This window comes from Mustelus asterias, chromosome 11 (genome assembly GCF_964213995.1).
Source record: "Mustelus asterias chromosome 11, sMusAst1.hap1.1, whole genome shotgun sequence".
NCBI classification, from domain to species: domain Eukaryota; kingdom Metazoa; phylum Chordata; class Chondrichthyes; order Carcharhiniformes; family Triakidae; genus Mustelus; species Mustelus asterias.
Genome location: NC_135811.1, coordinates 17,120,809 through 17,146,342, shown reverse-complemented (window position 1 = coordinate 17,146,342; position 25,534 = coordinate 17,120,809). Strand labels below are relative to the sequence as shown.

Genomic DNA, 25,534 nt, shown 5'->3' with positions numbered 1-25,534 from the left:
ACTGGCTGGTGCAGTTGATAAATCACTTTTCAAATTTGAGAGACTCTCTTGGTTACATTTATATACTGCCATAAACGCTGCATTTTCAACTAACAAAGGACATGTAGAAATGTATTGTATGAACAATTCTCCACCCAACTATCCATTTTTTAGATGCTGCTCCTAATTATTAAAGCCACAGTCCACAAACTGTGAGACTATAAATTTTAGAATGTACCTATCACTAACTCCCCAGTCAACAGGAGAACAAACTGGACTAATGCATCTATTTCACTCCCAAGCATCTGGCAAATTATCAATTCGCTACTTAAGAAATTACAGATGCAACACTACATCGAATCATTTACGTAGAGCAACTTAAAAATCTCCACATACTTTTCCCTCCCCTGCTAACCTCCTCCACAGTCATTGCACTCAGATAATTAATAGTTACAATCTCAACAATATATATAGCCATTTCAACAAAATTCCACGCAAGTCCACAACCAATCAATCTATAATCATGTGAAGTGCATGGATGACCGATGGGGTAGAAATGTCTCAGATGGCATTCTAGGGTTGCAACCAAGACTCCAGTTCAAGGTTCAGTTAAAAATAGATAGTAATAAGCTTGCACTTAACTCGTGCTGCAATTGATGTGGATAATAGGGGCAAAAATGTTCCATTCCCCCTGATTAAGTGTGAAGTCGAGTCAGAGATTCAGTTTGAAAATAAATATTAACTGTGAGCACCTTGGCAACCAAACATACATTGTGACTGCAGATAGTAGACATACTCCTCATGGGACAATCATTCCTTTCAGATAGGTGACCAAAATGGAAAATAGATATCTTTAATATAAACTTTATCAACATCTGTGAGTATAAAATTACACTGTAGCTAACAATCTATTTAGATTATAGCCCTGAGGCAAATACTTTCAGACGCAAGGAACAGCACATGTAACAAAGTGCTTCCTGGACCAAAATAAATTCTGTTGCGCCGACAGGGATTACATCCATTAGTTGAAGAGCTGGGGTTGGGGGGGGGGGGGGGGGGGGGGGGGGGGAGGAGAGAGGAGAAGACCGAAGGGAATCAAGTGCCTTGGCCTTGCCTGCAATTGAGGACCCCTGCACTGTATATCTCACCTGTGGAGAGCTGCAGACAATGAAAGGCCAATGCCAGCAGGAGTAGTGACAGCTGGTGGTAATGCATCCACAAGAGACCCAGGGTCATTTTGAAATCCCGACTAGGGAGAAGGTTATTTTGGATTTACTGTTGTGTAATGAGATGGCATAAATTAATGATCTTGTAGTAAAGGATCCTCTAGGATCATTGCATGCTTGAATTTCAAATTCTGTTCCAGAGTAATAAACTTCACTTCCACACAAGTGTGTGTGTTAAATCAAAGTATCTACGACATAAGGACAGATTTGGTCCTAGTGGACTGAGCAGAAAGACTAAAAAGGTAGGACAATTGATGAGCAGGGCAGATATTTAAGGAGATATTCAATTCCTCCCAATTAAAATATATTTCAGAAAGGAAGATTGTAAAAGGAGGAAAATGCATATGCATCCATGGTTAAGCAAGTGGGTTAAAGATAACAAAGGCAAAAGCTAAGGCATACCATAATGCAAAGATCAGTGGCAGGCTGGAGGCCTGGGAAAATATTAAAGAGCAACAAATGGGTTACTAAGAAAAGTAATAAAAAGATAATGCTAAATTATGAAAGAAGTTGAGATAGCAAAAGATTCTATAAGTACATAAAAAAGGGGAGCTGAAGTCAATGTTGATACCTCAAGAGGATGAGACTGGGGAGTTAATAATGGGAGCGCAGAAATGACTGAGATACTAAATCAATATTTTGCCTCAGTTTTCACAGTGGAGGACATGAGAAGCATCCATATAGTAACAGGTAAGGTAGAGGTTGTTGAAAAGGAGCAGCGTAAAACACTAGAGAAAAAGTACTGAGCAAACGATTGGAATTAAAGGCAGACAGATCCCCAGGGCCTGATGGTCTACATCCTAGGATCCGAAAGGAAGTGGCAGCAGAGATAGTGGAAGCATTGGTTTTAATATTCCAAAATTCCCTGGATTCTGGAAAGGTTCCAGTGGACTGGGAAAAGGCTAATATAACACCCTGTTCAAAATGGGAGGCAGGCAGAAAGTCATTGGGAAATTGTTGGAATCCATTATTAAGGAAGCAATAACACAGTGGTTCCCAAACTTTTTTCACTGGGCTGCATTTTCGCAATAAAAATTTGCTCGTGCCACACCAAATTTTTTATTGATAAGAAATACATTCAAAAACAAAAAAAAACTCCTAGCAGTGCTTGATTCACAACATAGAACACAACTACTTTATAATATGATCATGGGACATCCAGAAAGTATAAAACAATGCTTGTTTAAACCATATTTAAATGTTTCTTTGATTGGCCTTGAATCTTCCTGCCACACTTGCCATCCTCTCTCGCACCAGTGTGGTGCGCCGCACCCTTTGGGAACCACTGCAATAACAGGACATTTGGAAAGTCAAAATGAAAGTCAGCATTGTTTTTTTAAAATTCATTAATGGGATGTGGACTTGCTGGCTAGGCCAGCATTTATTGCCCATTTCTAGTTTGCCTCGAGAAAGTGGTGATGAGCTGCCTCTTTGAACCGGTGCAGTCCCTAAGGTGTAGATACACGCACAGTGTTAAGGAGGGAATTCCAGAATTTTGACCCAACCAGTGAAGGAATGGTGATACATTCCCAACTCAGGATGGTGAATGACTTAGAATAGATAGAACAGTACAGCACAGAACAGGCCCTTCGGCCCACGATGTTGTGCCGAGCTTTATCTGAAACCAAGATCAAGCTATCCCACTCCCTATCATCCTGGTGTGCTCCATGTGCCTATCCAATAACCGCTTAAATGTTTCTAAAGTGTCTGACTCCACTATCACTGCAGGCAGTCCATTCCACACCCCAACCACTCTCTGCGTAAAGAACCTACCTCTGATATCCGTCCTGTATCTCCCACCACGAACCCTATAGTTATGCCCCCTTGTAATAGCTCCATCCACCCGAGGAAATAGTCTTTGAACGTTCACTCTATCTATCCCCTTCATCATTTTATACACCTCTATTAAGTCTCCCCTCAGCCTCCTCCGCTCCAGAGAGAACAGCCCTAGCTCCCTCAACCTTTCCTCATATGACCTACCCTCCAAACCAGGCAGCATCCTGGTAAATCTCCTCTACACTCTTTCCAGCGCTTCCACATCCTTCTTATAGTGAGGTGACCAGAACTGCACACAATATTCCAAATGTGGTCTCACCAAGGTCCTGTACAGTTGCAGCATAACCCCACGGCTCTTAAACTCCAACCCCCTGTTAATAAAAGCTAACACACTATAGGCCTTCTTCACAGCTCTATCCACTTGACTGGCAACCTTTAGAGATCTGTGGATATGGACCCCAAGATCTCTCTGTTCCTCCACAGTCTTCAGAACCCTACCTTTGACCCTGTAATCCACATTTAAATTTGTCCTACCAAAATGAATCACCTCACATTTATCAGGGTTAAACTCCATTTGCCATTTTTCAGCCCAGCTTTGCATCCTATCTATGTCTCTTTGCAGCCTACAACAGCCCTCCACCTCATCCACTACTCCACCAATCTTGGTGTCATCAGCAAATTTACTGATCCACCCTTCAGCCCCCTCCTCTAAGTCATTAATAAAAATCACAAAGAGCAGAGGACCAAGCACTGATCCCTGCGGCACACCGCTAGCAACCTGCCTCCAATCCGAAAATTTTCCATCCACCACCACCCTCTGTCTTCGGTCAGACAGCCAGTTACCTATCCAATCGGCCAACTTTCCCTCTATCCCACACCTCCTCACTTTCATCATAAGCCGACCATGGGGGACCTTATCAAACGCCTTACTAAAATCCATGTATATGACATCAACTGCCCTACCTTCATCAACACACTTAGTTACCTCCTCAAAAAATTCTATCAAATTTGTGAGGCACGACTTGCCCTTCACGAATCCGTGCTGACTATCTCGGATTAATCCGCATCTTTCTAAATGGTCGTAAATCCCATCCCTAAGGACCCTTTCCATCAATTTACCAACCACCGAAGTAAGACTAATCGGTCTATAATTACCAGGGTCATTTCTATTCCCTTTCTTAAACAGAGGAACAACATTCGCCATTCTCCAGTCCTCTGGCACCATCCCCGTGGACAGCGAGGACCCAAAGATCAACGCCAAAGGCTCTGCAATCTCATCCCTTGCCTCCCACAGAATCCTAGGATACATTTCATCAGGCCCAGGGGACTTATCGACCTTCAGTTTATTCAAAACTGCCAAGACATCCTCCCTCCGAACATCTATTTCCTCCAGCCTATTAGCCTGTAACACCTTCTCTTCCTCAAAAACATGGCCCCTCTCCTTGGTGAACACTGAAGAAAAGTATTCATTCATCACCTCGCCTATCTCTACTGACTCCATACACAAGTTCCCACTACTGTCCTTGACCGACCCTAACCTCACCCTGGTCATTCTTTTATTCCTCACATAAGAGTAAAAAGCCTTGGGGTTTTCCTTGATCCGACCCGCCAAGGACTTCTCATGTCCCCTCCTAGCTCTCCTAAGCCCCTTTTTCAGCTCATTCCTTGCTAACTTGTAACCCTCAATCGAGCCATCTGAACCTTGTTTCCTCATCCCTACATAAGCTTCCCTCTTCCTTTTCACAAGACATTCCACCTCTTTTGTGAACCATGGTTCCCTCACTCGGCCATTTCCTCCCTGCCTGACAGGAACATACCTATCAAGGACATCCAGTATTTGTTCCTTGAAAAAGTTCCACTTTTCATTAGTTCCTTTCTCTGACAGTTTCTGTTCCCAACTTATGCCCCCTAATTCTTGCCTAATCGCATCATAATTACCCCTCCCCCAATTGTAAACCTTGCCCTGCCGTATGGCCCTATCCCTCTCCATTGCAATAACAAAAGACACCGAATTGTGGTCACTATCTCCAAATTGCTCTCCCACAACCAAATCTAACACTTGGCCCGGTTCATTTCCCAGTACCAAATCCAATGTGGCCTCACCTCTAGTCGGCCCATCCACATATTGTGTCAGGAAACCCTCCCGCACACACTGCACAAAAACTGCCCCATCCAAACTATTTGACCTACAAAGGTTCCAATCAATATTTGGAAAGTTAAAGTCCCCCATGACAACTACCCTGTGACCCCCACACATATCCATAATCTGCTTAGCAATTTCTTCCTCCACATCTCTATTACTATTTGGGGGCCTATAGTAAACTCCTAGCAACGTGACCGCTCCTTTCCTATTTCTAACTTCAGCCCATATTACCTCAGTGTGCAGATCCCCCACGAAGTGCCTTTCCGCAGCCGTTAAACTATCCTTGATTAACAATGCCACTCCTCCACCTCTTTTACCAGCTTCCCTACACTTAGTGAAACATCTATACCCCGGAACGTCCAACAACCATTCCTGTCCTTGTTCTACCCACGTCTCCGTAATGGCCACAACATCGTAGTCCCAAGTACAAATCCACGCCCCAAGTTCATCTACCTTGTTCCGGATGCTCCTTGCATTGAAGTAGACACACTTCAACCCACCTTCCTGTCTACCAGTACCCACCCTTGACCCTGATACCTTCCCCAATACCTCACCACCCTCTCTGACTTCTGGACTACAACTCCTTTTCCCACTCCCCTGACAAATTAGTTTAAACCCCCCTGAAGAGCCGTAACAAATTTCCCTCCGAGGATATTGGTGCCCCTCTGGTTCAGGTGCACCCCGTCCTGTTTGTACAGGTCCCACCTTCCCCAGAACGTGTTCCAATTATCCACGTATCTGAAACCCTCCCTCCTACACCATCCCTGCAACCACATATTTAACTGCACTCTCTCCCTGTTCCTCAACTCGCTATCACGTGGTACCGGCAACGTACCAGAGATGACCACATGTTTTGTCTTGGCTCTCAGCTTCCAGCCCAGCTCCAGAAATTCCTGCTTTAAATCCCCGTCCCTTCTCTTACCTATGTCATTGGTACCAATGTGCACCACGACTTGTGACTGTTTCCCCTCCCCCTTCAGAATCTGGAAAACACGGTCTGAGACATCACGGACCTTGGCATCCGGTAGGCAACATACCATCCGTGAGTCTCTTTTGCTGCCACAGAACCTCCTATCTATCCCTCTAACTAACGAGTCCCCAATAACTATCGCCCTCCCGCTCTCCCCCTTTCCCTCCCAAGCCACAGAGACGGACACAGTGCTGGAGATCCTCTCACTGCGGCTCCCCACTGGTATGTCATCCCCCTCAACCGTATCCAAAGCGGAATACTTGTTGCTAAGGGGAACGACCACCGGGGAACCTCCGGTGGTGGTGTTTCCAGGTATTTGCTGCTCTTGTCCTTCCAGATGGTAGCAGTTGTGGTTTGAAAGGTGCTGCCTAAGGCACCTTGGTGAGTTCCTGCAGTACATCTTGTACATGGTACAAACTGCTGCTACTGTTCATTGGTGGTGGAGAGGTTGAATGTTTGTGAAAGGAGTAGCAAACAAGCAGACGCCTTTGTTCTGGATGGTGTCAAGCTTCTAGAGTGCAGTTGAAACTGGACTCATCTAGACAAGAGAAGTGTGTTCCATTACACTCCTGACTTGTGCCTTGTAGATGATGTCCAGACTTTGGGGAGTCAGGTGATTATTTATTTGCCACAGGATTCCTAGCCTTTGATCTGCTCCAGTAGCCATAGTATTTATATGGCTAGTCCAGCTCAGTTTCTGCTCGATGATAACCCCCAGGATGTTGATAGTGGGGGATTCAGCAATGGTAATGCCACTGAATGTCAAGGGGTGAAGTGTAAATCGTGTTTGACTAATTTGCTCGAGTTCTTTGAAGATGTTACAGGCTAAGTGGACAATGGGGATCCTGCAGATGTAGTGAGTACATTCTGTACTTCCAGAGGCATTTGATAAGGTGCCGCACACAAGGTAAGGGGTTGGGGTAATATATTAGCTTGGGTGGAAGATTGGCTAACCAACTGAAAACAGAGTGGGGATAAATAGGTCTTTATCTGGTTGGTAAGCTTTAACTAGTGGTGTGCAACAGGGTTTGGTCAAGATGCAGGGATAGAACGTACTACAGCCAAATTTGCAGACGGTTCTTAAATATGTGGAAAAGCAAGTTGCAATGAGGAAATAAGAAATTTACCAATTGGTAGGTTAAAATTTAGCAGATGGAATTTAATGTGGATAAGTGTGAGGTTATCCAATTTGGTCAGAGGAATAGGGCAACTAATTAATTAAATGGAGAGAAACTTCAAAATGCTTTGGTACAGAGAGATCCGAGTGCCCTTGTGTGTGAATCGCAGAAAGTTAGTACGCAAGTGCAGCAGGCAATAAGGAAGGCAAATGGAATTTTGGCATTCATGGCTAAGGATTAGAGTATAAAAGTAGGGAAGTGCTGTTGCAACTGTATAGGGTATTGGCAAGACCACATCTGGAGTACTGTGCACAGCTTTGGGGAAGGATGTGAATGCATTAGAAGTGGTTCAGAGAAGGTTCACTAATTTGATTCCAGCAACGAAGGACTTGTTCTATGAAGAGCAATTGAGCAGTTTAGGTCAAAAATCGGTGGAGTTTAGAAGAATGAGAGGAGATCTAATTGAAGTATAAAAGATGCTAAAGTGGATTGACAGGGTAGATGTAGAGAGGATGTTTCCCCTTGTTGGACATTCTAGAACAAGAGGCAATAGTTTTAGGCTAAGGGGTGACAGATTTAAAAAAGGAGGAATTACTTCACTCGAAGGGTCGTGAATCTGTGAAATTCTCTACCCCAGAATGCAGAGCATGCCGGAACACTAAACAAATGAGGATATTGATAGGTTTTTTATATTAGGAATGAGATGAGGGGTTATGAGAAGCAGGCAAGACGGTGGAAATGAGACCAAGATTAGATCAGCCATAATTTGTACTGAATGACAAAGCCATGCTGCCTCCATTTAACCCCTGAGCCAACATTAAATTGCGGCAACCTCAGAGATAATGGGTGTCAATTGGCTCATGAGTCTGACATTCTGCGAGCAGCAGCCGCCAGGACTTAATCGGGGAGGTTTTGCTGCTGCCGAGGAAATGATGCATGGTCTCTCCCAAGTGAAGTGGGTTTGGTCACCATGTTCCCCACTGTGACGGGCTGCTTTACATCCAGCCCCTGGGTATCACTTGACATTGGCTTAAATCACTATATTTTGGCCACAAGCAGGTTGCCTATACTAATCAGCAATAAATCTCCAACACTGGGAAGATCGACAACCAGGATAAAAACAGCAAATCTGCCAAATATACTATAAATGGGGCAGCGCAATTGGCCAAATTTCATTTCAGTTACAGAAGAAAATCAGGCTGAATGCATAGGCCCAACTTCAGGCATTTGCTCCCTAAAACCTTGAATCTAATTAAACTGGGGTACAATTTTAGAATCAGAATCCTTTGTCTAACTCCTACAATGCACTTGAATTTTATTGGGAATTAAAAACGACAGCATGAAATGATGCTAACCGAGGCTATTTACAAAGCAAACTGCAGTTTCCTATGGTCGACAAACGAATCACAAAATACCACAATTTCCTGTAAATACAATTTCTGCCAAGACCTAGCAATTACATCAGTTCTCACCAGCCATTTTATGGCTGACATCACAGCAGGCATTCATTATACAATCACCCAGCAGTTCATCCAAAGTGCTGAATAAAGAACCCAAGGTATTTAATTCATCTTTCAGACATTGTCCATAGATTACACCGCTCAAGTCATTGACCCATGAGTATCACATCCTCTAATGCTCTCTTTACCAGGCTCCCAAGATCTGTCACTGCAGTCCACATCTTAAACCATCTCCCTCATCATTCAAAGTACCTCCAAATTCCACTACCTCTCTACTCCCTAAAGCATTGATTTAAAGTACCTCTGCTCATCTAAATATCCTCTGATGGCTGTGCCTGTTCCTATATAGACACAAGCACAATTAAGTAGTGGGAAGTCATGGAATAGGAGTAAAGGTAATACACCACATAGCTATTTAAAAGCAGGAGCCATAAATTGGAAAGTCTGTCGAAAAAGAAAAGTGTTACAGAAAATGTGCCATATACATAAATGACGAGAACCTTACACCTGCATCTGTACCAAACCCTACTTCTACACTTAATTGTTCTTTTTATACTCACAAATTAAGGTATCTTTAAGTCCCTGACAGAATTCAATTTTTTATAAGATTCACAATGCTTTAAAATAACCATTTAAATGTTTGTTTTTTAAAAACTAGCAGAAACATGTTATTTTAATCAAGTAGTCTGGCTCCTTCCCCTCTCAACAAACTGAGTAGGGGCCAAACAAGTAATTGCTGCAACATTGTACGTCAAGCTGGGGCATCATTTCTGTGAATGAAGCTGAATTTTAACTCGTCGCATATCAAGGCAGGATTAAAAGAAGCCATCCTCCATGCTTTCAAGAAAATCACTGTCGTCATAACTATCATTCCATTACTGGGCTAAAGTACAATAGTAAATAGCAGACGGATAAACAACAAATCTAGAATTTGCATTGCCAATATAGATGATGCTGAATCAGATCCCATCTAATATGTTAAACATGGGAAATATACCGTTGCTCTCAAGAGGCTTTTAAAAGAAGGTGATTCCAGGCATCAGTCATTCCTCAGGTACAAGGAGAAATCAATGGAGTTAGGGTCTCTTTGGAAATGCTGAAGACCATGACATTATCAAACTACTGAAAGGAACCAATAAAGGTGATCCACACAGGTTATTCACCATAAAGAGGATCTCAAATACCAAAGGAACACAAATTAAAAGAGTAAAGGAAGGCATGCAAAACTAGGATAACTGAATTCTGAAACATGTTACCAAGAAAGGCACTGAAGCAAATAATAATAGTAGCATGCAGACTGCAAGAGACATCAGTATCAAAGGATACCACCGAGTTTAATGGCCTGTTGCTTTCCTGAACACTTATGTCTAAAAAATGTTGCAAGACTTTACCTCAACGCAGCCCGCATCTTCCTCCTCAAAGTGTTCTGTATAGAAAGTGCATCCTTGAATGTTAGTCAGTTCCAAAATAAACCTCAAGTACTTGCCTTTCTTGGGCAGTCCTCTTCCTTTCCCCATCCGTGATTTCCTGTCCAACATTTTCCCCTTCGGACTAGTGGGGACATTATTCCGACTACTCTCCCCATTATCACTGAGAGAATCTCCTCGTCCAGAATCCCGAGAAGAGTTCTTCCTCAAACGTCTCTTGGCTTTGGCCTTCAGCCGAGCTTCATGAATGGACGTCTCTCGTGATGTCCAGTTCCCATTGATTTCATTTGGCAGTATAATGGCTTCAGTTTGATCTTCATCTCCAGACAACATGTTACTAGTACTGTTGTCAAGTTCTGAAACAGCAAGTTGAGCCATTAAGTCAACAATGGTGTTCAACATTTAGTAAAAGTACAATATAAAGTGTACTTTTTAAGGCGGAGACTAGCACAGAAAAACAATTTATACCAGTAGCAGTTGACACTTGCACCCGCAAGATCTGTGACAATGGCAAATCTCAACACAGCAAATGAAACACCCTACTTCGACTGGCCTGTAGCATGCACACCTCCTGTGAGTTACATCAAACACAGATACTAACTGCAAACTAGCGTGCCAACTATTCACCTGGTCTTCTGTCTAAAAGAGAAATCAAAATACCTACAAAAAAAAAACCAAAATGCGCATAGACTGGAAGGGTGATTTGTTCTTACTAAAAATATCAAACTCTTAGGATTTGGGTTAGATGTAAATGGTACTTAGGACAACTCAAGTTTGAGTACATGTTTGCCCTCTGCGATGTCCCACATCTCTCATCCTACTAAGGAATGAAAGTGCACCACAAACTTTGCGAGCCTTTCAAACGCTCTTCATTTCAGACACTTACCTATTTCACCAATCATTTAGTCACTCGTCCTCGGATCACAATATTGTGGAGCACCATGGGATATTTCCTATGTTGAAGGAACTATACAAGTCAAGTTGTTGTTAATACATACCTTCCCTAAGAGTATGATTATTTGATAGTTTAATACTGCAGCAAAGTACACAAATCTTGTCAGAAGCCCTCTTGGTATCATATTGTTTTTACACAAGGCAGCTCAACTGGCAATGAATTACATATAAAGATGCACATTTAATAAAGTCTAGACAAGCAAACAGGTGACCAAAAACAGCACGTCATTTGATAGGCAGCCCTCTTTCACTTGCAGCCTCTTCATCAGAGTTTATATCCACTTTCTTCATCATAATGGCACTTTGCTTGTGATCTTTTTCTCTCATTCTTCCTAAGCTCAATTACGTCATCCTTTTTCCGCCACCATTCACAATCATAGCACTGAAATCAAAACTCAATCCTCTACTCATTCCTCAACAAACTTCAAAAGTGAAATTTATCAGTCCTCTTCCTCCCAAGATTTTAAAATCCAAGCATCATCAAATGGGCAGCTCTTGCTCGATTCAATCTACAGAGCATTCTGAACCAATAAGCTTTTGCCTTTCACATTCCTTTCTCAGGTAATTAACACGCATTCAATAGACAATGCAGGATGCAAATATGACAATTACAATACTGCAAACTCAACGCAGATTTATCTGCTCAAGTTATATATCAATTAAACCATAGGATGAACATATTTAATAGTGGTGTATTCAGAGCTTCATTTTTACTGCTTACTTTCATCATTCAAAGCAATGATTAAATTATTCAGACTCGTGGGAATTGGCCTTAATAACTGTGTGTGCTATGGATCCATGGTGGTGGTGAGGTAGGTGAAGAATGCTGGTGAAGATAAAATGCAATGTCCAATAGGATCTGTTGGCAGGTCTTTTGAGAGAGTAGGAAAATAGGTTTGTCTGTCATGCCCACATTATTGAACAGTTTGTTGATGCGTCCTGCCTAGATACCTGTGAAGAATAATGGATGTAGAACAGTACCGCTAATTCAGCAGTTTCAGAGATGAAGTCAGAAAGGGAGTGCTGGAAGATGCGGGAGGGAGGTGATAAAGCATTCTGGGGAAAGAGCGGAGGATATGGCAGACTTTCTTCCAAGTGTGTAACCTAAAAATTATTTTTCAGTGATGTTGAGGCCCATATCCCAAAAAAAGCAAATCTCTTTATAAACTCAAGGAATAGGAATAGCGTTTATTTAAACAGTTCATTAAAAAGCCGAGGTTTTAAAAAAACCATGAGTTTTCCTGGCCAACTTTACAGTAGAATCAGAATATTAGCCAGTTGAGAGTCAAGTCGAGTTCTTATTTGGACAGTTCAGAATAGTGATTTGAAGTAAAACAGTTTGAGCAACGGCCAATCAGGATACATAAACGTGGCCTCTGACCGACAAAAATGGGATAATTCTGCATGCTAACACCACCACATAAATTCTGAGTTAATAAAAGGCTGCTAAAGATTTGAAACCAAATGAAGATAGCAAATCATCCCCATTTGGGAATCTTCCAACACAACTTTCTAACCACAAGAATGGCTTAAGTAGAAGCACATTTCATTTGCTGCAGTAGCAGCCTGAACATGCCTCCAATTGCAATGCCAGCCACAGATACATTTTGTAAGTTACTTGACAGTTCTTCCAGCGCAGGCATATAAACTTAAATGAAATCCCTAGTCATTATAGAGACCAGTCCACTAACAATCCTTTGAAGAGCTGTCAAAACAGCCATTTCCCTGGCTAAAGAATACAAGAAAGCAGTTAACTTAAAGTGCTGCAACATGTCGAGATACTTGCGCAACTTAAATGGCATGAATCATGCACTCTGCTGAGAAAAGGCAGTGCTTCATTGACAGAAGTTGGAAAGTTGAAGGGAAGGGGAGAGAGATACTAAACAAGTAAGAGACAATGGACTGCACGATAATATGCTTGGTTGACTTTTGGAGGCGCCAATAGAAATCCACATCCTCAGGCGGATTTCAGGATCCACAAGGAGACAAGAAAATGTTCAAGGCAAAAATAAAACTGAGCACTGAAAAGTGAATGACCGCATCACTGCAGCCCATAAAAATTCTAATATTTATTTTAATCTTTTCTGATGTTATGGTGTTTGAACAGTATATATTGCTGGGGTCAACTAGCATGGAAATCACTAAGGCCAACAATATCTGACTGTATCTCTGCTGAAGCTAATGAGAAATTGATCAAAGTTGTGATAGTTGTTAACCTGGTGATATTGATCAATTAATTTTAGGGGACAACTTTAGCAGTCAGAAGCGAAATAAATCAGGAACATAACTCTTTAACAGAGCCATGGATCTATCTTTACTGCATAGGTAGAGACCAAACCTTTGGTAAAAAGAGAAATTTATGGAGAAATTTCAAATTGCCCTCAAATGAGGCAGCCTGCATTTATATAGAAACATAGAAAAGTAGGAAGGAGCAGGCGGAGGAGGCTATGTCTAACTGCTTCTTGAAAACATACAATGTTTTGGCCTCAACTACTTTGTGATAGCGAATTCCATAGACTGACCACTGTGAAGAAATTTCTCCTCATCCCTGTCCCAAATGGTCTACCTTGTATCCTCAGACTGGGACCCCTGGTTTTGGATAGCCCCACCATTGGGAACATCCTTCTTCCAGCTACCGTGTCTAGTCCTGTGAGCATTTTATAGGTTTCTGTAAGACCCCACCCCCCTCCATTCTTCTGAACTCCTGCCCTCTTTTTAGGTCAAACCAAATAAACAAACTCAGATTAAGTCAGGAGAATACATTCCTAACTGACTCAATCTCTCCTCATACATCAGTCCTGCCATTCCAGGAATCAGCCTGGTAAACCTTCTTTGCACTTCCTCTGCAACAAGAACATTCTTTCTCAGATAAGGAGACCAAAACTGCACACAATATTCCAGGTGTCGCCTCACCAAGGCCCTGTATAATTGCAGCAAGACGTCCCTGCTCCTGCACTCAAATTCCTCTCGCTATGAAGGCCGTGCCATTTGCCTTCTTTACTCCCTGCTGTAACTGCATGCTTACCTTAGTGACTGGTGTATGAGGACACCCATTGCACGCTCCCCTCTCCTAATTTATGGCCAGATAGTTATCTGCCTTCCCGTTTTTGCTACCAAAGTGGATAGCCTCGTTTATCCAAATTTTACTGTATCTGTCATTAATTTGTCCACTCACAACTTTTCCAAAGCACACTGAAGGATCTCTACATCCTTCTCACAGCTCACCCTCTCACCCAACTTTGCGTCATCTGCAAATTTGGAGATATACGCTTGGTTCCTTCATCCAAATGTTAATATATTGTAAACAACTATAACATTTAAAAAAGTCCCAAGGTGTTGCACAGAACCCTAAACAGACACAAATGGATAGACAAATGAGTCAACATTAGGAGCATAAAGAAAAAGTTTGTTTAAAGAACAGATGAGCTTTAAAGGATGGGATGAAGGCAGAGGGAGAAACATTTAGAAAGGAGAACCTAGGACTTGGGGGTGAACAGCCAAAACCTCAGTTATCAAGGATATATTCTTGAATATATCGGGCGGCATGGTAGCACAGTGGTTAGCACTGCTGCTTCACAGCGCCAGGGACCTGGGTTCAATTCCCGGCTTGGGTCACTGTCTGTGTGGAGTTTGCACTTTCTCCTTGCGTCTGCGTGGGTTTCCTCCGGGTGCTCCGGTTTCCTCCCACAGTCCAAAGATGTGCGGGTTAGGTTGATTGGCCATGCTAAAATTGCCCCTTAGTGTCCTGAGATGCATAGGTTAGAGGGATTAGTAGGTAAATATGTAAGGATATGGGGTTAGGGCCTGGGTGGGATTGTGGTCGGTGCAGAACCCATGGGCCAAATGGCCTCTTTCTGCACTGTAGGGTTTCTATGATTTCTATGATTCAAGAAGACTGCAGTGAAGGGTTGTAAAGCTAGATTAGGTTAGAGAGATATGGAAGGACAAAACGACAAAGGAATTTAAATAAGGGCGAGAATGTTAACCCCATTCTCTCACGACCATGGGACAGTGTCATCAGTGAACATGGTTTTGGAAGGGGGAAAGAGAAAAAAAATGGGTGAATGGAACTTGGCGCAAAGCATTGGGATATTTGAGTCGGGAGGTGCCAAAATATGGCTTTTTTGGGGGTCGGGAACAGAAGATTACAGTTTATGTTTCCAATGTTTAACTAGAGAAAACTGGCTTAGATGTCAGAGAAATAGCTAGCAATGCATAGAAAAGGTAAAGAGAATTACCACAAAACATTACGCTGTCACAGAATAAGAACAAAATTAACTTTAAAAGACCCACCACTGTCCCACATTTTAACAATGTTTACACGATCCATCACTCACCCCACTAGTGATAGACTTCAACACTGTTAATGTCACACACACACACCTGCTGGGAAATAAGAACTGCAGGTTCACAACACCACCGACGTGGTCTGGTACACCCAATCCAAAAATGGTACAACAACATGTATTTTAAACATTTTTCCCAGTAAGATTTATCTAATGGTAGAATCTCAATCGTGTCACTTATAAAAGTGGCAGCCTGGTTAGGATAATCGTAGACTCACCCCTAACGTCAGGAACTGGAATTGAGGTAGAGCTGCATGAATGGAGGTGAGTCCAGTTTACCTATTCCAGTGGTTCAGGTCGAGACCAAAGGCTACACACAGCATTATTCAATGAGAGAGCAACATTCTGGAGAACTCCTTCAGTCAATGACACACAATAAAGTCCTTTATTACCATCTGTAAAACAACGATTGCATTCACCCACCCATCAGGAACTACACTTCAAAATAACAAGGGGTAAAGGTCTTCGATACGCAGAGATGCGTGCAAAAAACACAAGACTGCTGTCACGCCCACAGGTGCCAAATAAACAAACTTCCGAGTTTCATGTAAAGACGCTGGATCGCCTGGGGAGCGGAGCAAAGATCATTTTAAATATTGAAAGAAAAGGCAACTTAAAATAAATGAAAGCCAACTTAGTGTGGAAGGAAGTGTGTCATAGTTTAAAACCCATTATGGATCAAAACAGAATTATATAGCATGTGCAATAGCGCAACCGACTGGAGTGCAAAAACAAACCAGTTTCCTCCGAAACAAAGTGATGAGTACGTTTGCAAGTTGGCAAAACTCCTCAAGTTGTACTTTACACAGGGAGGGAGGGAGGGGAGGGGAGGGGGGGGGGGGGGAGAGAGAGAGAGAAAAGAGAGAGAGAGAAAGGAGGGGGGGAAATAAACCAAGAGAATACCAATGGCTCCACCACAGCACGTGCTCATGCAAAGTCTTTCCCTGAAACTTTACACCAGTCATTGGAAGTCTCTTACCATTGGAAAAAATATAGCAAGGCACACAAAATAATAAATGCATGCAGCCAAGAAGATTTCACCTTACAGCATGGATGCAATTAGGGTTTGGTAACAAGAGAAAATAATAACTTAAATATCCAAATCCAGGCTTGCACACCCTGAATATCTCGCTACATACAGTAAGAAGTCTCATAACACCAGGTTAAAGTCCAATAGGTTTATATTTGGTTGGCGTTTGCTACCAAATAAACCTGTTCGACTTAAACCTGGTGTTGTGAGACTTCTTACTGTGTCTACCCCAGTCCAACGCCGGCATCTCCACATCATATCTCTCTATATACATACATATATATACATAAAATAGTCTATATTTGTATGAATATATATATGTATAGAGAGAGAGAGAGAGAGAGAATTGCTGCATGCAAAGCTCTGAAGTCCGGCCCCAGTGACCCACAAGCTCACACACACTCACAGTACCTGCCGGAGGGTTGCTGAATTTCGTCTCTGCCTCTGTGGCCATGTTGGGGTAAGGCGGCGAGCCGGAGGAGGGTCGGCCTTTGGGAGCTGTGCGGCTGAGAGGGATGTCTCACCGGGGCGGCTGAGAGGGATGTCTCTCCTGGGTGACTGGCTGCCCCCGCACACCCACCCCCTCGGCCTGCTCGGCTCTCTCTCTCTCTCCCCCCCACCCGCCCCGGCAGCGGCTCGAACTTGAAACGAAAACAAATCCGTTGTTTGTTTTGAACCGAAGCTCCTTTGTGGGGGGATGGGGAGGAGAAAATATAAAAATAAAATCAGAGCGCCGGGGCCTTCTTTTTTCCCCCCCCCCCCGTCCCCTTTCTGATGTATGGATTATATAGAGATTTGTTTCTTGTTAGTATATGATTTAACAGTAGGGGTGGCCCGGCTGTCAGGGGGGTTTTGATTTGACCACACGGCGCTCCACCTTCCAGCCGCTTCTGTTTGTTTTTTTTTCCTCGCCGCCGCCGCGCGTCACGTGGGTAGCAACGTGACGTCACCTTCGCCGCGCCACCCGGCCAATCGCAGCAAGGCCCAGCGGCCAATCAGCGCCCGCCAGTGTCCCAGAGAGCGGAGACATCTTTTAGTTTGCCCCCGCGCTCGCCCCCGCGCCGGATACCGCTCCATTGCCTCAGTGCTGCCACACCAGGCTGGATGACTTACACTGCAAGTGTATTCCACGTTGGACTGGGGGGGGTATGTGGGCACACAGTTAACAAGTCTCACAACACCAGGTTATTCCCACGCCAAGGTGGCTGGCTGGCTGGACACCATGTTTTTCTTTTCAAAAATGTACTTTATTCATAAATACTCTGAAATAAAGCATTACAGAAACGGTGTTTCCAATCATTACAAAACAGTGCAAAAAAACAGTCATATTTCCTTAACTTCAATAATTTACAGTGCTCAGTTCCAAGACATTACATACATTACAGTTCAGTTCTTCAACAAACGCCGCACATTTGGACGGCAGGGTAGCACAGTGGTTAACACTGCTGCTTCACAGCTCCAGGATCCCGGGTTCGATTCCCGGCTCGGGTCACTGTCTGTGTGGAGTTTGCACATTCTCCTCGTGTCTGCGTGGGTTTCCTCCGGGTGCTCCGGTTTCCTCCCACAGTCCAAAGATGTGCTGGTTAGGTTGATTGGCCAGGTTAAAAAGTTGCCCCTTAGAGTCCTGGGATGTGTAGGTTGGAGGGATTAGTGGGTAAAATGTGTGGGGGTAGGGCTTGGGTGGGATTGTGATCGGTGCAGACTCGATGGGCCGAATGGCCTCCTTCTGCACTGTAGGGTTTCTATGATTTCTATGATTCTATGATTCATCACATTTCACTGTGTGCTGCTGCACAGTTACACAGTCCGAGGTTTTTTTTTACAGTTGGTCTGCCTTGGTTGAAAGGCTTTAAACGATGGCCTTTCCCCATTGTGGCTGGCTGGACATCTTGAGAAAGCTATAATTGCCGAACACGATTAACACTTCTTTGGTCCATGACATCTTTGTCAATCTTGTATTAGCCCCGACCTATCCCTGGCCTTCTATTCTGTAAGAAGTTTAACAACACCAGGTGAAAGTCCAACAGGTTTATTTGGTAGCAAAAGCCACACAAGCTTTCGGAGCTCCAAACCCCTTCTTCAGGTGAGTGGGAATTCTGTTCACAAACAGGGCATATAAAGACAGAGACTTAATTTACATGAATAATGGTTGGAATGCAAATACTTACAGCTAATCAAGTCTTTAAGAAACAAAACAACGTGAGTGGAGAGAGCATCAAGACAGGCTAAAAAGATGTGTATTGTCTCCAGACAAGACAGCCAATGAAACTCTGCGGGTCCAGGCAACTTCTATTCTGCTGAACCTCCTCCAACTATATAATCCATTACATTTCCCCTCCTCTTTTGTTCCGAAGAAGCCATACGGACTGGAAATGTTCATTCTGTTTCTCTCTCTGCAGATGCTGCCGGATCTGCTGAGCTTATCCAGCATTTTCTGTTGTCACTGAGCTCCAAGAAAAATAGGGTGGTAATAGTCAGAGATTTTAATTTTCCCAACATTGACTGGGACAGCCATAGTATTAGAGGGTTGGGTGGAGAGAAATTTGTTGAGCGTATCCAGGAGGAATTTCTCATTCAGTATGTGGATGGCCCGACGAGAGAGGGGGCAAAACTTGACCTCCTCTTGGGAAATAAGGAAGGGCAGGTGACAGAAGTGTTAGTGAGGGATCACTTTGGGATCATAATTCTATTAGTTTTAATATATCTATGGAGAATGATAGGTCTGTCCCAAAAGTTAAAATTCTAAATTGGGACAATGCCAATTTTGATGGTATCAGGCAGGAACTTTCAAAAGTTAATTGGGGGAGTCTGTGGGAAGGCAAAGGGACGTCTGGTAAGTGGCATGCTTTCAAAAGTGTGTTAACCAGTGTTCTGGGTAAACACATCCCTCTTAGAGTGAAGGGCAAGGCTGGCAGAAGTCGGGAACGCTGGATGACTCGTGATATTGAGGCCCTGGTCAAGAAGAAGAAAGAGGCACATGACATGCATAGGCAGCTGGGATCAAGTGAATCTCTTGAAGAACATAGGGGGTGTAGGAGTAGAGTTAAGAGAGAAATCAGGAGGGCAATAAGGGGACACGAAATTGTTTTGGCAGATAAGGCAAAGGAGAATCCAAAGAGCTTCTACAAATACATAAAGGGCAAAAGAGTAACAAGGGAGAGAGTAGGGCCTCTTAAAGATTAACAAGGTCATCTATGTGTGGATCCACAAGAGATGGGTGAGATCTTAAATGAATATTTCTCATCAGTATTTACTGTTGAGAAAAGCATGGATGTTAGGGAACTTGGGGAAATAAGTAGTGATGTCTCGAGGAGTGTACATATTACAGAGAAGGAAGTGCTGGAAGTCTTAAAGCGCATCAAGGTAGATAAATCCCCGGGACCTGATGAAATATATCCCAGGACGTTGTGGGAGGCTAGGGAGGAAATTGCGTGTCCCCGAGCCGAGATATTTGAATCATCGATAGCCACGGGTGAGGTGCCTGAAGATTGGAGAGTGGCAAATGTTGTGCCTTTGTTTAAAAAGGGCTGCAGGAAAAAGCCTGGGAACTACAGGCCAGTGAGCCTCACATCTGTGGTGGGTAAATTGTTGGAAGGTATTTTGAGAGACAGGATCCACAGGCATTTTGAAATGCAAGGACTGATTAGGGACAGTCAGCATGGCTTTGTGAGTAGAAAATCATGTCTCACAAATTTAATTGAGTTTTTTGAAGGGGTAACCAAGAAGGTAGATGAGGGCAATGCAGTTGATGTTGTCTACATGGACTTTAGCAAGGCCTTTGACAAGGTACCACATGGTAGGTTGTTGCATAAAGTTAAATCTCACGGGATCCAGGGTGAGGTATCTAAATTGATACAAAATTGGCTTCTTGACAGAAGCCAGAGGGTAGTTGTCGAGAGTTGTTTTTCAAACTGGAGGCCTGTGACCAGCAGTGTGCCTCAGGGATCAATGCTGGGTCCACTGTTATTTGTCATTTATATTAATGATTTGGATGAGAATATAGGGGGCATGGTTAGTAAGTTTGCAGATGACACCAAGATTGGTGGCATAGTGGACAGTGAAGAAAGTTATCTCCAATTGCAACGGGATCTTGATCAATTGGGCCAGTGGGCTGACGAATGGCAGATGGAGTTTAATTTAGACAAATGCGAGGTGATGCATTTTGGTAGATTGAACCAGGGCAGGACTTACTCAGTTAATGGTAGGGCGTTGGGGAGAGTTACAGAAGAAAGAGATCTAGGGGTACATGTTCATAGCTCCTTGAAAGTGGAGTCACAGATGGACAGAGTGGTGAAGAAGGCATTCGGCATGCTTGGTTTCATCGGTCAGAATATTGAATACAGGAGTTGGGATGTCTTGTTGAAGTTGTACAAGACATTGGTAAGACCACACCTGGAATACTGTGTGCAATTCTGGTCACCCTATTATAGAAAGGATATAATTAAACTAGAAAGAGTGCAGAAAAGATTTACTAGGATGCTACCAGAACTTGATAGATTGAGTTATAAGGAGAGGCTGAAGAGACTGGGACTTTTTTCTCTGGAGCGTAGGAGGCTGACCTTATAAAGGTCTATGAAATAATGAGGGGCATAGACAAGGTAGATAGTCAATATATTTTCCCAAAGGGGATTCTAAAACTAGAGGGCATAGGTTTAAGGTGAGAGGGGTGAGATACAAAAGTGTCCAGAGGGGCAATTTTTTCCCACAGAGGGTGGTGAGTGTCTGGAACAAACTGCCAGAGGTAGTAGTAGAGGCGGGTACAATTTTTGGCTTTTAAAAAGCATTTAGATAGTTACATGGGTACGATCGGTATAGAGGGATATGGGCCAAATGCGGGCAATTGGGAGTAGCTTAGGGTTTTTTTAAAAAAAAGGCGGCATGGACAAGTTGGGCCGAAGGGCCTGTTTCCATGCTGTAAACCTCTATGACTCCATGACTCTAATCATCGCAGTTGAGAAGTAATAGTTGGAGGATCTCAGGTTTTGTACAATAGAGGAGGGAAGAAAGGGAGCTACTTTATAAAACACTGGTTTGGCCTCAGCTGCAGTATTGATTTCAATTCTGGGCACTACAATTCGGGAAGATTGTCACAGCATTGGAGAGGACGCAGAGAAGATTTGTTAGAATGGTAGCTGGGATGAGTGACTTCAGTTTTGTGGCAAGACGAGAGATAAGACCATAAGACCATAAGACATAGGAGCGGAAGTAAGGCCATTCGGCCCATCGAGTCCACTCCACCATTCAATCATGGTTGATTTCAACTCCATTTACCCGCTCTCTCCCCATAGCCCTTAATTCCTCGAGAAATCAAGAATTTATCAATTTCTGTCTTGAAGACGCTCAACGTCTCGGCCTCCACAGCCCTCTGTGGCAATGAATTCCACAGACCCACCACTCTCTGGCTGAAGAAATTTCTCCTCATCTCTGTTCTAAAGTGACTCCCTTTTATTCTAAGGCTGTGCCCCCGCGTCCTAGTCTCCCCTGTTAATGGAAACAACTTCCCTACGTCCATCCTATCTAAGCCGTTCATTATCTTGTAAGTTTCTATCAGATCTCCCCTCAACCTCCTAAACTCCAATGAATATAATCCCACGATCCTCAGACGTTCATCGTATGTCAGGCCTACCATTCCTGGGATCATCCGTGTGAATCTCCGCTGGACCCGCTCCAGTGCCAGTATGTCCTTCCTGAGGTGTGGGGCCCAAAATTGCTCACAGTACTCCAAATGGGGCCTAACCAGTGCTTTATAAAGCCTCAGAAGTACATCCCTGCTTTTGTATTCCAAGCCTCTTGAGATAAATGACAACATTACATTTGCTTTCTTAATTACGGACTCAACCTGCAAGTTTACCTTTAGAGAATCCTGGACTAGGACTCCCAAGTCCCTTTGCACTTTAGCATTATGAATTTTGTCACCGTTTAGAAAATAGTCCATGCCTCTATTCTTTTTTCCAAAGTGTACGACCTCGCACTTGCCCACGTTGAATTTCATCAGCCACTTCTTGGACCACTCTCCTAAACTGTCTAAATCTTTCTGCAGCCTCCCCACCTCCTCAATACTACCTGCCCCTCCACCTATCTTTGTATCATCGGCAAACTTGGCCAGAATGCTCCCAGTCCCGTCATCTAGATCGTTAATATATAAAGAGAACAGCTGTGGCCCCAACACTGAACCCTGCGGGACACCACTTGTCACCGGTTGCCATTCTGAGAAAGAACCTTTTATCCCAACTCTCTGCCTTCTGTCTGACAGCCAATCGTCAATCCATGTTAGTACCTTGCCTCGAATACCATGGGCCCTTATTTTACTCAGCAGTCTCCCGTGAGGCACCTTGTCAAAGGCCTTTTGGAAGTCAAGATAGATAACATCCATTGGCTCTCCTTGGTCTAACCTATTTGTTATCTCTTCAAAGAACTCTAACAGGTTTGTCAGGCACGACCTCCCCTTACTAAATCCATGCTGACTTGTCTTAATCCGACCCTGCACTTCCAAGAATTTAGAAATCTCATCCTTAACGATGGATTCTAGAATTTTGCCAACAACTGAGGTTAGGCTAATTGGCCTATAATTTTCCATCTTTTTTCTTGTTCCCTTCTTGAACAGTGGGGTTACAACAGCGATTTTCCAATCCTCTGGGACTTTCCCTGACTCCAGTGACTTTTGAAAGATCATAACTAACGCCTCCACTATTTCTTCAGCTATCTCCTTTAGAACTCTAGGATGTAGCCCATCTGGGCCCGGAGATTTATCAATTTTCAGACCTTTTAGTTTCTCTAGCACTTTCTCCTTTGTGATGGCAACCATATTCAACTCTGCCCCCTGACTTTCCTGAATTGTTGGGATATTACTCATGTCTTCTACTGTGAAGACTGACGCAAAGTACTTATTAAGTTCCTCAGCTATTTCCTTGTCTCCCATCACTAGATTACCAGCGTCATTTTGGAGCGGCCCAATGTCTACTTTTGCCTCCCGTTTGTTTTTAATGTATTTAAAGAAACTTTTACTATCATTCCTAATGTTACTGGCTAGCCTACCTTCATATTTGATCCTCTCCTTCCTTATTTCTCTCTTTGTTATCCTCTGTTTGTTTTTATAGCCTTCCCAATCTTCTGACTTCCCACTACTCTTTGCCACATTATAGGCTCTCTCTTTTGCCTTGATGCATTCCCTGACTTCCTTTGTCAGCCATGGCTGCCTAATCCCCCCTCTGATAACCTTTCTTTTGTTTGGGATGAACCTCTGCACTGTGTCCTCAATTACTCCCAGAAACTCCTGCCATTGCTGTTCTACTGTCTTTCCCACTAGGCTCTGCTTCCAGTCGATTTTTGTCAGTTCCTCCCTCATGCGCCTGTAATTACCTTTATTTAACTGTAGAACCTTCACATCTGATTCTGCCTTCCTTCTTTCAAATTGCAGACTGAATTCTACCATATTATGATCACTGCTTCCTAAGTGTTCCCTTACTTTAAGATCTTTAAGATGCTGGAAATATTCAGCAGGTCAGGCAGTTTCTGTGGAGAAAACGCTTCGCACAATTTCTGATTTTCTTTAAAATTTCTGTAACCTGCAATATTTTGTCATTGATTTAATGCAGAATTAGATCCCTGGCGAGGTTGTAAATCTTTGGTGGCTACTATTGGTTCTTTCTCACAGGAGAATGCACTTCAATGTCAAGTTGTTTTGAATTTAGGTCAGTTTTATATTGCAAACTCATACCCACCAGGAATTTCTCTGTACTTATACCTGTACGATTCCTACAGCTAACAAAAAAAAAAAAACCTTTCGCCCTATCAGTTTAATCTCAATTTGAATTTAAGGTCCAATGAGAAAAGACCCTGCTAACTGAGAACACTTTCCAGATCATTAAAAAGTAGTTTTGATATAAAATCAAATTATTGCTATGGACCAAGTACTGGAAAATGGGATTAGAATACAAAGAACAAAGAACAATACAGCACAGGAACAGGCCCTTCGGCCCTACATGCCCGCGCCGCTCCCTGGTCCAAACTAGACCATTCTTTTGTATCCCTCCATTCCCACTCTGTTCATATGGCTGTCTAGATAAGTCTTAAACGTTCCCAGTGTGTCCGCCTCCACCACCTTGCCTGGCAGCGCATTCCAGGCCCCCACGACCCTCTGTGTAAAATATGTCCTTCTGATATCTGTGTTAAACCTCCCCCCCTTCACCATGAACCTATGACCCTGCATGAACGTCACCACCGACCTGGGGAAAAGCTTCCCACCGTTCACCCTATCTATGCCTTTCATAATTTTATACATCTCTATTAAGTCTCCCCTCATCCTCCGTCTTTCCAGGGAGAACAACCCCAGTTTACCCAATCTCTCCTCGTAACTAAGCCCCTCCATACCAGGCAACATCCTGGTAAACCTCCTCTGTACTCTCTCCAAAGCCTCCACGTCCTTCTGGTAGTGTGGCGACCAGAACTGGAGGCAGTATTCCAAATGCGGCCAAACCAACGTTCTATACATCTGCAACATCAAACCCCAACTTTTATACTCTATGCCCCGTCCTATAAAGGCAAGCATGCCATATGCCTTCTTCACCACCTTCTCCACCTGTGACGTCACCTTCAAGGATCTGTGGACTTGCACACCTAGGTCCCTCTGCGTCTCTACACCCTTTATGGTTCTGCCATTTATCGTATAGCTCCTCCCTACATTATTTCTACCAAAATCACTTCGTATTTATCAGGATTGAACTCCATCTGCCATTTCCTTGCCCAAATTTCCAGCCTATCTATATCCTTCTGTAGCTTCTGACAATGCTCCTCACTATCTGCAAGTCCTGCCAATTTTGTGTCGTCCGCAAACTTACTGATCACCCCAGTTACACCTTCTTCCAGATCATTTATATAAATCACAAACAGCAGAGGTCCCAATACAGGGCCCTGCGGAACACCACTAGTCACAGGCCTCCAGCCGGAAAAAGACCCTTCCACTACCACCCTCTGTCTTCTGTGACCAAGCCAGTTCTCCACCCATCTAGCCACCTCCCCCTTTATCCCATGAGATCCAACCTTTTTCACCAGCCTACCATGAGGGACTTTGTCAAACGCTTTACTAAAGTCCATATAGACGACATC

General features: G+C 43.5%; 1 protein-coding gene across 9 annotated transcripts in view; it reads right to left on the bottom strand.

Moving 5' to 3' along the window:
• Nucleotides 1-17,348, bottom strand: part of pdcd4b (programmed cell death 4b) — a 56,685-nt gene extending 39,337 nt beyond the window's left edge. For 4 of the 9 annotated variants that reach the window (XR_013498972.1, XR_013498973.1, XM_078223211.1 and 1 more), the window contains exons 1-2: nucleotides 16,841-17,347; nucleotides 10,159-10,455 (exon numbers count right to left, since the gene is read on the bottom strand). Coding sequence is in view for 7 of the 9 variants with exons in the window: in XM_078223211.1 (XP_078079337.1) it covers nucleotides 10,159-10,455; nucleotides 16,841-16,883 (340 nt within the window). In the remaining 2 variants the exon portion in view is untranslated. Of the gene's footprint in view, nucleotides 1-10,158; nucleotides 10,456-15,617; nucleotides 16,165-16,840 lie in introns of those variants that run through there. The other 5 variants (XM_078223215.1, XM_078223216.1, XM_078223217.1 and 2 more) reach the window with 3 other exon arrangements.
• Between the last annotated feature and the right edge of the window lie 8,186 nt (nucleotides 17,349-25,534).